Source organism: Lottia gigantea, assembly GCF_000327385.1.
Source record: "Lottia gigantea unplaced genomic scaffold LOTGIsca_9, whole genome shotgun sequence".
In the NCBI taxonomy this organism is placed as follows: domain Eukaryota; kingdom Metazoa; phylum Mollusca; class Gastropoda; family Lottiidae; genus Lottia; species Lottia gigantea.
In genome coordinates this window covers 3,063,285-3,078,711 of record NW_008710950.1, presented here as the reverse complement: position 1 = coordinate 3,078,711, position 15,427 = coordinate 3,063,285, and the positions used below count along the sequence as shown (strand labels likewise).

Below are 15,427 nucleotides of genomic sequence, written 5' to 3'. Positions count from 1 at the left end.
AGAACTTGTCCAAGATCTTATCAATTCCATTGATCACATCAATTTTTATTAAAATCGGTAGAAAACTGTAGCTTCTATAGTGCTCACAAACAAATTTTCAAGCGTTTTACAAAGTCAAGGGCAATAACTCAGAAACCATTCATCGAAAATGCGTCAAGTTAGAATTTGTCCGAGATCTTATCAATTCATCAGAATCGGTTGAGAACTGTAGCTTCAATCCTGCTCACAAAGTATTTTTAACAAATTTCGAAGCGTTTTAGCAAAGTCAAGGGCAATAACTAAAGATAGCTTGCGAGGCAAGGTATCATACGCCCACTGGCAGCTGTCAGAAATGATAAAACAGTCTTTAGTGACTAAAATACGAATTTTCTCATATTGAAGAAATTTTATTAGTTTGAATTCAATTACATATATATGCCAGTTATTTATGCTGAGAAACTCCACAAAATTTTTTAAAATCAATATCAACTAGAGCCACACGTGGCACAGAGTGGGACTTTGCAAATGTAGCAAATTGCAAAAGACTCTGAAAAAATCAACCTTCTACGATAATTACATCACGCGCAAGAGCAGTCTAAAGTTGAGAAGAATTCTTTGGAAGATTGTTATAACGGAAGTAGACAGACCGCACAAATGAAAGTATCAGAAGATAGCCAAGGTCAATGACATTTGACATTGAAAGGGAGACGGTCAACAAAGGTCAAGGTTACGAGATAAAAGTCATCAAAATTTTTAAATATATACGGCTATAAAATCCGTAAAAGTTGAGATAGGACAGCAAATATAAAAGTATAAATAGATAGCCAATGTGAATGACCTTTAATCCTACAAAAATCAGGGTCAAAAAAGGTCAAGGTCAAAAATTGAAAATTTTGAATTTTCAAAAGCTGTTCCTTTTTTTGAACTATAAAGCTGAAACAATCGAACTTCCAAGACAACGTGGCTCAACGTATGAAGTAATTGTATGCAAAGTTCCATTTTGAACAAATGTATACGTTGCGAGTTATGTCCCTTGCCATAATTGTCAATAATGAGTAATTTAACCCGGATGTGCTACGCCCACCTCAATTTCTTTTTCATAGGTTAATTGATATTCTGAATGTTAAGTTGTGTTCTAAATTTAAAGCTTCTACATCATACAGGTCAAAAGATATAGGTCAACAAGAGTCAATAAAGGTCAAAATAGAAAATTGAAAATATGGAAATTTCAAAACCCGTTCCTTTTTTGGAACTATAAAGCTGAAACAATTGACCTATTAACACAAACTGGCCAAAATAATGAGGTAATTGTGTGCAAAGTTCCTTTTAGAACAAATGTATCCTATGCGAGTTATGCCCCTTTCCTAAAATGTAAACAATTAGTAATTCAACCCGGATGTGCCACGCCCACCTCAACTTTTTTGTCATAGGTTAATTTATATTCAAATTGTCTTGTTGTGTTCCAAGTTTCAATGTTCTACATAAAATAGGTCATAAGATATATACACACCAAGCTCAAAGAAACAGAAATATTGTAAAAAAAAAACTCAAATTTGAAAAATTCACGAATTTCAATTTTGCTTTAAAAAACGATTGTTATTAATCATTTGAAAGAGCATGAAAAGCACATTAAGAATCCGAAAAAATTAACCCTCTAGGTTAAATAGGTCACGTGCTAGAGCAGTCCAAAGTTGCGAATTTGGCTGTTTTCGGACAGCTATAAAACCGGAAGTACATGTCAGAGGTCAAATGTCAAAGTATTAACTGATAGCTAAGGTCAATGACCTTTGACCGTATGAAGGTCAAGGTCATCAAAGTTCACGATCACGAGATATGACCCTTCAAACTTTGAAAAAATTCAACCGGATGTTGCAAAAAAGCAAAATTGAGAATCGAAAAACGGCTTCCTAATGTCATGTTTTTTTTTTATCTTCTTTCATTTGACACCAAAATCATTTAAATCAGATGAGCCATTATGTCTGAATAAAAATCGAATCATTTCAGAAAAATCAAAATGGCGGCCAAAGTTTCACGTCTGTTCCGGATTTTTTTTTCTTCGTTTTTTTGTCATAACTTTGTCTACCTATCAGCATAAAAATTTTTGTCCTATACAAATTACACCGGAAGATATTCAACCGGAAGTGAACATCGTTTTCCTGTTTAAACCGGAAGTGAAATTGAAAATTTGACTGTACCATTTTGTCTTTGCTCAATTTTTTTCAGATTAATCAGACAAAAAGCAAAAAAAATGAAAAAAATGCAAAATTTGGCAAAAAAAATGTCTGTGACAAATTTTCGAATTTTGAAATTTTGAAACTGCTATTCTTTCAGATTTTAACAGTAGATTCCAAAAATGCAAACCCAAAGAAAATCGACCGAAAAAAAAAAAAAAAAAGAATTGACATTTCGATAACAACTAGAACCGTTATAACGGTACCGAAGCAGTGCGCATCCAACCTGATACATCGATAACACGTTGCATTTTAAAGTCAAAATGAGATATCTTAACGGAAAGAAAAGCATGTAAACATTCAATAGTAAAAAAAATCGTTTAAGCCGTTTAACGTTCGGTAGTGAAAAGACGCATGGATTTGATACCATTCGGTACTAAAAGGTGTTAACATTCGGTAGTAAAAAGTTGAATTTTCAAATAGCTGTAAAGTGAAAAAAACAAATCGCACAACAAAAATGGAATTATTTTTGGAAAGGTTTTGTCAGATACTATAACTTGTGTTATGGTCAAGAGGTCAACAAAGGTCAAATAAAAGAAATATAAGCTTTAAAAGTGTTGAAAATTCCTGTTTTGGGACGTCTGTAAAGGCGAAAATCTATGTCGGTCATCAAAGATAAAAGTATGAATGGACATCGTAGATCAATAACCTTTGACCTTGTAAAGACCAAGGTCATGCATGCAAATGGCCAAAATATCAACATTTGATAAATTGTAAAACCAATTCCCTTTTTTAAAGTAAAAGGCCCAAACAAAATTTAACTCTATCAATTATTGTCCCAAATAGTGTTTTAGTTTTATTTAAAACTTCGATGGTGACAAATGCAAACTTTGCGAGTTATAACAATTTGAATTATTTAAGGTAAAGGTAAAAGTAACCCGGATTTGCCACGCCCACTGCATAAATTTTTTGTTGTCTGTAATAATGTGTACAATGTCAAATAATGTTCAAAATTTCAAGTGTTTACAATCATTTGATCATGAGATATTCGTATTTAAAGTTACTATAGAAGTCAATACAAAATTTTCAAATTCTAAAAAGCGCAATTTCAATCAAAATGCCAAGTGTTATATATCATTTGAAAGAATAGATTGTGTGTAAGAAGGAAATAAGAGAAATTTTCACGTATGTAAATTAGGTCACGTGACAGAGCTCTTCAAAGTTAAAAATCGCGATTTTCGATTGGCTGTAGAACCGGAAGTTAACGATGCACAGCAAAAGTGAAGGTATTATCTGATATATCTCGTAATGGGCAACAACTTTTGTTCAGGTGAAAAGGTCAACAAAGGTCAAATAAAAGTAATATGAGTCTTTGAAGTTTCTAAAATTGAACATTTTTAAAATTGTTAAAGCTATTCCCTTTTTTAAAGTAAAGAACGCAAACAACTGTTATCTTATCACAAATTGTCCAAAATAGTGATCTATTTTCATGCAAAATTTCAAAGGTAACACTTGGAAACTTATGGAGTTATGACAATTGCAAATATTACAGATAAAGTAAATGCACACCGAATGCGCCACGCCCACTTCAAAAATTTTAATTTGTCTGTAATGATGTGTACATTGTTAAATAATGTTCAAAATTTTATTAGATTATGAGATATTCGTAGTTGAAAGTTTTTTTTAAGGCAACGGTGACTTTCGGTAGATTATAGACACCGTGAATTTACGCACAGTTACTATAGAAGTCAATACAAAATTATTAATTTTTAAAACGCGCAATTTTGATCAAAATATCAAGTGTGATATGTCACCAAAAAGGAGATTTCATGCACTCAAAGAATATATAAGAATTTTTGTTGTATGTTAATTAGGTCACGTGACAGAGCTCTTCAAAGTTAAAAATCGCGATTTTCCAATGGCTGTAGAACCGGAAGTTAACGATGACCAACAAAAGTGTAGATATAATCGGATAGATCTCGTAAGAGGCAACAACTTTTGTTCAGGTCACAAGGTTACCAAAGGTCAAAGTCACTAGATATGAGCCTTAATATTTTTGACAATTACTGAAAACATAAAACCGGAAATAAAAAAAATACAAAGCCAAAATTCAAAAATCGGCTTCCCATGTTTTGTTAGCAATCGATTGTAGTTTACATAAACATCAAATTTACGCACATCCAATTTTACCCTGAGGCCCCATTTTGAGTTTTATAAAAATGAGTCATATCAAATTTTTTGATTCCAAAATCTTTACGGGGACAATTATAACTAATTGCAAAAAGAATTTTTCAAATATCTACAAAATTCCGTTGAAAGTTGAAATTTGAAGTTTGGAGGCGAATGACGTCAAAACCGGAAGTGATATCAAAATTTTGAAAGCATATTTTTGTTCACAATCAAAATGTTTATCTACATGAAAATTTTCAGATCGATAGCAATAAAATTGTGGAAGTTTAAAAAATGCTTTAAATAAAATCTCAAAAAGTCAGCGACAAAAGTCAAAATTTGAAATTTCTTAAATTGCTATCTTTTAGACATTAGTTCAAAGTAATGAACAAAACAAAAATTATGTTCAAAATAGATTCAGAATAATAGCAGATATTGGAAAGACGTAATGAACGGTTAAAGTCCTACGTCATTTCCGGTTGGGCGAAGATGCGTCATTTTACATTTAAACAATAGCGACACGCTAAGTATAAGAGATGATGATGTCAGATAATCTGTGGTATGTGCAGTTTTGGCTGGGGAGCGTGACCAGAAGTAGACAAAAAAAAAAAAAAAAAAAAAAAAGTCATTTCGAAAACAAGGCAGTGCCTTCAAAGAACGCACTGCAATAACCCAAATACAACAAACAATTAAATCGCACAGCTCTAATCAAGGGCAAAAAACAAGTTTTGACGGGTGTTTACAAAGTCAAGAGCAATAACTCAAAAAAAGTTCATCAAAAATATCTTAAGTTAGAACTTGTCTGAGATCTTATCAATTCCAATGATCACACCAAGTTTCATCAAAATCGGTTGAAAACTGTAGCGTCTATCGTGCTCACAAACAAATTTTGACATGTTTTTCATAAGTCAAGGGCAATAACTCAAAAACCTTTCATCGAAAATGCGTCAAGTTAGAACTTGTCCAAGATCTTATCAATTCCATAGATCACACCAATTTTCATCAAAATCGGTAGAAAACTGTAGCTTCTATTGTGCTCACAAACAAATTTTCAAGCGTTTACAAAGTCAAGGGCAATAACTCAAAAACCATTCATCGAAAATGTGTCAAGTTAGAATTTGTCCGAGATCTCATCAATTCATCAGAATCGGTTGAGAACTGTAGTTTCAATCCTGCTCACAAACTATTTTTAACAAATTTCGAAGCGTTTTAATAAAGTCAAGGGCAATAACTAAAGATAGCTTGCGAGGCAAGGTATCATACGCCCACTGGCAGCTGTCAGAAATGATAAAACAGTCTTTAGTGACTAAAGTACGAATTTTCTCATATTGAAGAAATTTTATTAGTTTGAATTCAATTACATATATATGCCAGTTATTTATGCTGAGTAATTCCACAAAGTTTTTTAAAATCAATATCAATAACCCAAATACAACAAACACTTAAATCACACAGCTCTAATCAAGGGCAAAAAACAACTTTTAACGGGTGTTTACAAAGTCAAGGGCAATAACTCAAAAAAAGTTCATCAAAAATATCTCAAGTTAGAACTTGTCCGAGATCTTATCAATTCCAATGATCACACCAAGTTTCATCAAAATCGGTTGAAAACTGTAGCGTCTATTGTGCTCACAAACAAATTTTGACACGTTTTTCATAAGTCAAGGGCAATAACTCAAAAACCTTTCATCGAAAATGCGTCAAGTTAGAACTTGTCCAAGATCTTATCAATTCCATAGATCACACCAATTTTCATCAAATTCGGTAGAAAACTGTAGCTTCTATTGTGCTCACAAACAAATTTTCAAGCGTTTTACAAAGTCAAGGGCAATAACTCAAAAACCATTCATTGCAAATGCGTAAAGTTAGAACTTGTTCGATATCTTATCAATTCCAATGATCACACCAAGTTTCATCAGAATCGGTTGAGAACTGTAGCTTCAATCCTGCTCACGAACTATTTTTAACAAATTTCGAAGCGTTTTAACAAAGTCAAGGGCAATAACTCAAAAACCATTCATTGCAAATGTGTCAAGTTAGAACTTGTCCGAGATCTTATGAATTCCAATGATTATGCCAAGTTTCATCAGAATCGGTTGAGAACTGTAACTTCAATCCTGCTCACGAACTATTTTTAACAAATTTCGAAGCGCTTTAACAAAATCAAGGGCAATAACTCAAAAACCGTTCATCGAAAATGCGTCAAGTTAGAACTTGTCCGAGATCTTATCAATTCCAATGATCACACCAAGTTTCATCAGAATCGGTTGAAAACTGTAGCTTCAATCCTGCTCACGAACTATTTTTAACAAATTTTGACGCGTTTTAACAAAGTCAAGGGCAATAACTCAAAAACCGTTCATCGAAAAATGCATCAAGTTAGAACTTGTCCAAGATCTTATGAATTCCAATGATCACACCAAGTTTCATCAGAATCGGATGAAAACTGTAGCTTCAATCCTGCTCACATACAATTTTTAACAAATTTCAAGGCGTTCTAAGTCAAGGGCAATATCTCAAAAACCGTTCATCGCAAATATGTCAAATTCGAACTTGACCGAGATCTTATCAATCTAAAGCATCACACCAAGTTTTATCAAAATCAGATAAAAACTGTAGTCTCTATAGTGCTCACAAGAAATGTTGACGGACAGACCGATGGACCGACCACACATTCATGTGGGCGTATAAAAACCGTTCATCAAAAATGTGTCAAGTCAGAACTTGTCCGATATCTTATCAATTCCAATGATCACAACAAGTTTCATCAGAATCGGATGAAAACTGTAGCTTCAATCCTGCTCACAAACTATTTTTAACAAATTTCAACAGGTTTTAACAAAGTCAAGGGCAATAACTCAAAAACTTCATCAAAAATGCGTTAAGTTAGAACTTGTCCGAGATCTTTTCAATTCCAATGATCACACCAAGTTTCATCAGAATCAGTTGAAAACTGTAGCTTGAATCCTGCTCACGAACTATTTTTAACAAATTTCGAAGCGTTTTAACAAAGTCAAGGGCAATAACTCAAAAACCATTCATCGAAAATGCGTCAAGTTAGAACTTGTCCGAGATCTTATCAATTCCAATGATCACACCAAGTTTCATCAGAATCGGATAAAAACTGTAGTCTCTATAGTGCTCACAAGAAATGTTGACGGACGGACCGACGGATATTCAAAATCTACCACAATTATTACTGTATTTTTGTCACAAATATTTAAGAATTAAATTATATTTAAATTCAGATACTTTTATTAATGCAATTTCATAGTGTCACATGAAAAATTATGTTTATGAATAAGCAAAACTGGATTGGTGGTATTTATGATGCCTCGTTGATGGGTGTTTAATAAATCGTCATTGTGAGAATACAGTACAATAATACAATACAGAAGGGCCAATTTTGATTTGACAATATTTAGCTATGAATACGTAATCTCGTTGATGGGTGTTTAATAAATCGTCATTGTGAGAATACAGTACAATAATACAATACAGAAGGGCCAATTTTGATTTGACAATATTTAGCTATGAATACGTAATTTTTCTCATTTGTGTAACCACGGCCCCGAGAAAGTATGATGAATGTGGTTTGGACACAATGGTTATTATCATGCTATGTTATTGAAATGAAATGAAAAATTATAAATAATCAAGGTTCTTCACGATGTTTGGACCTATAAAGTACACACATGTCCATCATGTGTTGCGTACGTGACAGTTGACATGTTTCCTAATAGAAAGGGATATAATTATAGTTATGATATCCAGAAATTCGTTAAACTGCACAATTTTATCAGGAACAGAAATGTGAGGATAAACGTCGCTCCACTGTGTATCTAAAAATTCATAAACAAGATATTTCAAAGTGTTAAAACTGTGCTATCATAGTTTATTCTATATTTCAGAGCAGGATTTAGGTGGAATAGTAGAATAAGAATGATGTTATGAAATTTGTTGAAACTAACCTCTAACGGTCCATATATCAATTCTTTAATAAATATTAGATCAATATCAGTTATTTCATATTCATCAAACTCACCACCTAGTTTATTATCTTCAATCATGTACTCCAACATATCTATTGATGCCTTTTCGTGCTGTAAATGGAGATACAAATGATTTTATTATTTATTAAAGTTCAAGAATGTCTTTGTCAAGATTGCTTCATGCTCAAAACAACTGAGTAACTAATACTCAAAATCCACTCAATAATGTTCCAACTTTTTCATTCACAACCAGACTGTTCATATGACAATTTAGTTTTTGCATGTTTTGCAGAACTCTCACTAAGAAGCCATTTCACTAAATACTCTATTCAGGTCAAATCTATATTACTTTCATTACTACTAAATGAAATGAAATAAATGAAGTTTTACGTCCTACTTTTCATTACTACTAAAGAAGAAATAATAATTAAGGTAGTAAAGTTTTATTTTAAGTACAAATCTAGACGTTTTGTTTCAAATTTTTTCTGAGGTGACTTCACTTGCCATCCATGATCTGACGTAATTTTAATGCACTTCATGCTCTGAGTCCAATGATAGTCAAGCAATCATATATTTTGTTCCATAATAGATTTCCTGTCATTATGTGAGAAACTCTGGGACATTCATTGTTACAGTGGATCCGTGTTTATCCGGTTGCCGATAATCTGGAAACCCTGATATCTGCACGCTTTTTACTTTGACCGGAATATTTACTGTGTAAAAGTAACCGTTAATCTGATGCTCCGGTTTCCGGTTCCGCACGACTGTGATTGGGAACCAATTATCAAATTCTATAGTAATTAGTATTCATCATCTAGTCGCATGTCACTGTGAGTTAATTTTTTAATCATCATGTGTAAGTTTGTTCAATCATACCTGAATACCAGTGTCATCTTTCGTTCAGTCATACCTGCATTCTATTACATGTATTGATATGGAACGATAATAAATGTTTGTCCTACGAAGTTACGACAAAGAAATTTGTGTTTATAAATAAGCGAAACTGGCTTCCAGATTAGTATTATTCAGGATGACTAGTTGATCGGTGTTTAATAAATCATTATTTGAGAATATGCAGTTTATTTAATGATCACGTGTAAGCCATCTTTCGTTCAGTAATACTTGAATTCAATTTTTCGTTCAGTCATACCCGATCACCATCATGGCTATGGAACACATCAAACATTATCGCTACGAAGATACGGCACGGAAATTTATGTTTATAAATTAGCAAATCCTAATTCTAAGGAATGATATTTTTATTATCGTGCTATGATAGTGAAATTAAATGAAAAATTATAAACAATTGGTGTTCTTCACGGATGTATTGGCCCTATAAAGTATACACATGTCTATCACATGTTGCATACGTATGATACGTGACACTTAACAGGCTTCTTGATAGGAAGGGACATAACTCTAGCTATAGATGGCATGTTTTAACTATCCGGATTTTTGTTAAACCGCACGATTTTTATCGGGGACGGGAATGTGCGGATAAACGAGGCTCCACTGTATTATATTGTTTGACACAACTAGCTAGTTATATTGAAGATGGTTTGAAGATGAAACACGAAAGAAAACTAACGTTTACTTACAGTCCATTCTGTAGTGGGATCAACCTTCGGTATAAACTGATTATCATACATGTGGGAAAATGGTCCATGCCCTGACATATTGGAGAAATCAGATACAATTTATGTACGGTATACTACTAAAATATAGTAACTACATTTCATGTGGGAGTTAAAAATGTCTTCCAAATTGTCACAAACTATACCCTTTTCCAATCAGATAAAATAATATAACAATTATATGAATTGGTTGACAACTGTAGATGCTACAACAAATCAAATATTCAGGGAAAAGGATTATATCTCTGTATATCACAATGCAAAAAAGCAAACGTCAAGAGACCTTTACACAAACATTTTGACAGGCATTTGTGCTGACAAGATACGTTCACATAGAGAGGTTTACATAAAGATCTACAGACAAACAAACACTAGAGCCAACTCTGTCTGAGAATAGCTTTAAATTGAAAGAAATCATTGAAAAATACCTAAATCATGGCAAAGACCAGCAATTGTAACACACAACCTATCAACTTCTGTGATCTTTAATTCTGGTTGTAATTCTTTTAATCTTTTAACCATTTCAGATGCAAGGTAACTAACTCTGTGCAAAAAAAAAAAAAAACACTTGAAATTTTAACAGAAGAAATGGCCAAAGTTGAACCAAATATAAAGATAGCTTGCAAGGCAATGTAACATACGCCCACTACCAGCTGTTAGAAATGATAAAGTCTGTAATAGTTTAATATGTGAAATCATCCGATTGTTACTAATTTCTAGCCAAATTAGATGCATTGAATTAATTCAAGGGCAATAACTCCAAAACTGTTCACCCAATTGTTACCAATTTCAACTTGACTGAGATCATGTCCATATATACATGCATAATAAGTTTGATCAAGATCTGATAAAAATTGCAGCTTTTATCCTCCATCCAAGCCAAATTGAATGCGTTTTCACTAAGCCTTTATCATACATGCAAGTCAAATTTAACGCATTTTTACTGAGTCAAGGGCAATAACTCTAAAACCGTTCATCCGATTATTACCAATTTTGAACTTGACTGAAATCTTCTCAATATCTACAAGCATACTAAGTTCCATCAAGATCAAATCAAAATTTTAGCCTTTAGCATGCAAACAAGCAGTAAATCATTACCGTAAATGTAAGATACAGATATATGGTAAGATTAGGAATAGGAAGTAAACCTGTTAAAGGTACATTACACATTTTTTGTAGGTAGACAAATTTTTTCCTCAGATTATGATAACTATACACCAATATCTGGAAAACTTGTCCCCCTAACATATCTCAAAGTCACAAACACCCAAACTAATCAAAAGCATTTCTTACGCCTTTTAAATTTGTGTTTTTTTCATAGGTGTAAGAAGACTACTGTACTGATTTAAACATAATAAACACCTACTTCCAGAGAAATATGTCTCCAACTTATTCTGAAGGTTTCAACTAAAACTATCAAGCTGTTATAAAGCCGAACACCAAAACTAGGTCAAACTGCTTAATTAACAATCAGTACTCTCCATTATTAATTAAACTTTATAAAACAATTTCAGATTTTTCAAATAGATACATAGACATTAATAACATATTTCAGAATTCTTTTCAGGTATACCTTACAACACTTTTGATGATGAAAATTTTGCAAACTGCCTCCTTAACTTTTCTCTACAAAATTTTCCTATGTTAATTTGAATACCCCAACACTATGATATAAATTGCAAATATATCTTTATGACATTAATTTCACATATATGTGCTCAATTTCACATTTGAATACAAAGAATTCCAAGAAAATAAAAATAGACATGAGGCTAGGCGTGGTATATTCCAGTAACCTTAAATCTTACTTACTAGATTTATCACTTAATTTCTAAGAATATGAACATTGGTTTACATAGAAAATCAAATTTTTCTTGTAATGTTAAGTATAAGTTATAATCAAAATATCTATATGAGGTGTTATATACTTCAACTCAACCTTATCTCAATTTATCGAGTGTTTCTCAGAAATCTATGTACTTGGAATGCAACTATTATCCAAGAAAGACATATATCAATTTATCACTTGATTTCTATGAATATGTTTTTATTTACATAGCAATGACGATCTTTACGCATTACTCATGTTCTAAGAAATGAATTAACCAGTTTTCAAACGTTATCTATCTGCACACAATCTTTTAATGATATTTTATAGTCAAAACTTTCATCCTAATTATTTCTCCTGAATATTTACTAAGACCTCATTCTGGCTATCCATTTAACTTTTGAGGATTATGACATATGTTTCCTTAAGGTTGGCGCACATTTACTGATTTTTTGTTGGATAATATTATGAGGTGTGTGTGTTGGTCCACAACAGCCCTATGACAAAATCGGGAGTGATCGGGAAATATCTGGCATGTTTAATGGCAAGACGTTCTGACATGACATTCCTGATAAATTGTTGTGACCAAGTTAAAGTTCAAACAATAGAATTCAAAGTACCTATCACATGCTCACTTCGTCTTTACTAAGTCAAGGGCAATAACTCATCATTATAAATTGTTCAATATAATAGATGACTATTATTTTTTAGAATATTTACCCATGTGTTGTGCTATACAGTATCCACATTATTTGGATCAACTAAAAATGGACTAAAAATCTTTGTGAAATGGTTTGTGTGTCTTCTATTTTATTGAACAATTTCTTAAACCTTTGGACCCACTGCATCTTCCTTAGCTGAACATCATCATTTTATGAAGCAATATTGGATTCCTACCATGAGAAGAATGTTGTAATGTTACTTAGCAACTGCCAAATAAAGTGACATCATTGAACTTCAACTGACATTTTATGTGTGTCTGTCCCTGAGGACTACTTAGTTTTTTCTATAGCAGATTATTTTTTTCAATGTTTACACATTATAAGTTGGTCATATAAAAACTACCCTGTTATTATATTCAACAAAAGTTAAGGTTCTTTTTATGTTTTCATTTTTACATCCAATATTCATTCTTTCATACTTAACTCTGTTCTTTTATAAGATTTTTCTTAACAACAGCATTTTTAATCTTTTAACATCACGCTTCATTTTTAATTTTCTTGTTCCATAAGAAAGAACTTAAGTATTCTCGAGGACAAAATGACAATAAAAAGATCTAATTTTCATAGAAATAAGATTGACTGTTTCTTCCTGGAATGTGGAATGTCATCAAAATAGATGTATAATTATACTTACCCAATCGAATGTTCAAATCTATTGTGTGTCGCTCCAGGATATACAAAATAACATGCTCCAAGTTGTTTCAAATAGCGTAATCTTTGAAACTGTGGGGTATCTATTATTTTGACACATAATGGATGAAGTTCAATATGACCATGAATAGGATCGTTAAATACCTACAATAATTAATGAGTATATTGAGTATAAAAAATCCTCAATGAATGTGGCCATTAGGCATTAATTTACTCTTTTCTCAAACAAAATTATAAGAGATTAATGCTCAAATATCTCAGATTTCGTTCTTCAAATTCCAAAATGCATCAATAATGATAAAAAAAATCCAAAATTTAAATGGTACATTAATAAACTTACTTTTAAATCAAGATAATTTGTTGAACTTTCTTCCTCACTTTCTGTTTCATTAGTTTTTCTACGCTTCTTAGAACCAGGGCCATTACCTTCCTTTCCTGCCATAGTATTCGAAAATTTTACTAAAATGATAAGTAACAGAAATAGTTCATAACATTTAATCAAACAATACCGGTCAAATAAAATCTTGTGGAAAAATCACACACAAACAGATTTTTGATTCACCTCAATGGTTCAACTGAAAAGCAGCTGGCTAATCTGTATAGAGGCACACTCTATATATACAGCACTGAGGCACAGTCTAGTAGTTTGATTGGCTAGCAAGTCAACAGGGTTAAAATTTGATTGATGTTACTTAGTAAACAAACCAATTACTTTCATACATTATTTCCAGTGAATCACATGAGAATATGAAATAAGATGTAATGATAATATATTATCCTCTGCTTATATTAGGGACTATCAGTATAAATGCAACTAACAATAAATAAACGCCCCCATTTCATATGTTCAATCAAACAGCCCTCTGCAACTTATCACGGTAATGAATGTCCATTTTTTTAAAAGTAATTGTATTGTAACGTGATCACATGGTCCTGTTAATTTAGTTATCTACCGCTACTTATTTTTTTTCTATAGCAAATTACATATTTGAATGCTTATCCATGTGTAATGCTATAGAGTATCCATATTGTTGGATCAACTAACATTGGTAAAACTTTGTGAAATGGTTTGTGTGTCTTCTATTTTATTGAACACTTTCTTAAACCTTTGGACCCACTGCATCTTCCTTAGCTGAACGATCATCATTTTATGAAGCCATATTGGATTCCTACCATGAGAAGAGTGTTGTAATGTTACTTATGCCTAGTTCACACAAACTGCGAATTACGCGCTTTAAATCGGCGAGCAAAGCGCCATCATTTTAGTTTACTTTTCCAAAAATATCATGATCTCCTAAGTAATGTTACGCTCTGATAAGCTCTGATACGAATTGGCTACGCTTTGGGGACGAATTATTTCCTGATTTGATCAGGCCTTGTTACACTTTGTTACGCTTTAAATCACGCTTTGATGCGCTTTATTACGCTTTGATGCGATTATGACGCTTTAAATCACGCTCTGATACGATTATCAAGCTCTGTTGTGCATTGTTAAGCTCTGTTAGGCATTGGAAAATCTGATCCACAGCAGATCCACAAAATCATTGCATCTTTGGCACGATGGCAGAACAACAAGATCCAGAAGTTCCAGATGTACCAGAGCATAAATCTATCTGAACAAGACACAATGTTTGTCTCCCTACTGTATAACTATATCCTAGCCCTTGAGACGGAGGAGAGGGAAGAAGAACAGCAAAGACAAGGGGAGGTTGACCTACCAGCAGGAGGGAGAAGACCATTCATCAGGAGCTGCTGGACCAGGCCATAGCTCAATGAAGAAAGAAGACAACAGTATGGTCAATACACTAGCCTCCTGGGTGCACAACTCAGATTAGAAGACCCTGCTGCCTTCAGAAACTTCACGAGATTGACCCCTGAGGTGTTCGATGATATCCTTGAGAGAGTGGCACTAGTCATCCAGAAGCAGCAGACTAACTACAGGTGACCCTTTTCTGCTGGCCTCAAACTGGAAATGACCTTGAGACATCTGGCCACTGGGGACAGCTAAAGGACACTGGCATATGGATACCGATGTGGTACCTCCACCATATCAGAGCTGATTCCGGAAGTGTGCAAGGCCATTGTACAGCCGTATAAAGATGAAGTCTTCAACCCACCTACCTCCCCTGAAGCACGGAGAAACCTTGCCCAGCAGTTTGAACAGAGGTGGAATGTCCCCCATGCAGTTGGTGTCTTGGATGGAAAACATATAACCATCAAGAAGCCAGCAAACACAGGCAGTCTCTCAAACAACGGAATAGGATGGGATGGGATGGGATAG

At 33.1% G+C, this 15,427-nt stretch overlaps 2 protein-coding genes across 2 annotated transcripts in view; one reads left to right on the top strand and one right to left on the bottom strand.

Annotated features, from left to right (window-relative positions):
- Positions 1–13,290, bottom strand: part of LOTGIDRAFT_61530 (hypothetical protein) — a gene marked incomplete at both ends in the record, with an annotated part of 29,560 nt that extends 16,270 nt beyond the window's left edge. Inside the window, 4 exons of the mRNA XM_009068144.1 lie at positions 8,291–8,422; positions 9,910–9,980; positions 10,374–10,489; positions 13,130–13,290. Of these exons, the coding sequence (XP_009066392.1) occupies positions 8,291–8,422; positions 9,910–9,980; positions 10,374–10,489; positions 13,130–13,290 (480 nt within the window). The remainder of the gene's footprint in view (positions 1–8,290; positions 8,423–9,909; positions 9,981–10,373; positions 10,490–13,129) is intronic.
- Positions 13,291–14,914: 1,624 nt separating this feature from the next.
- Positions 14,915–15,427, top strand: LOTGIDRAFT_108662 (hypothetical protein; the record flags this gene model as incomplete). Its single annotated transcript, XM_009068352.1, has 2 exons — positions 14,915–15,087; positions 15,157–15,427. Coding segments are annotated over 2 exons (444 nt in total), but the record flags the coding sequence as incomplete, so codon positions are not given.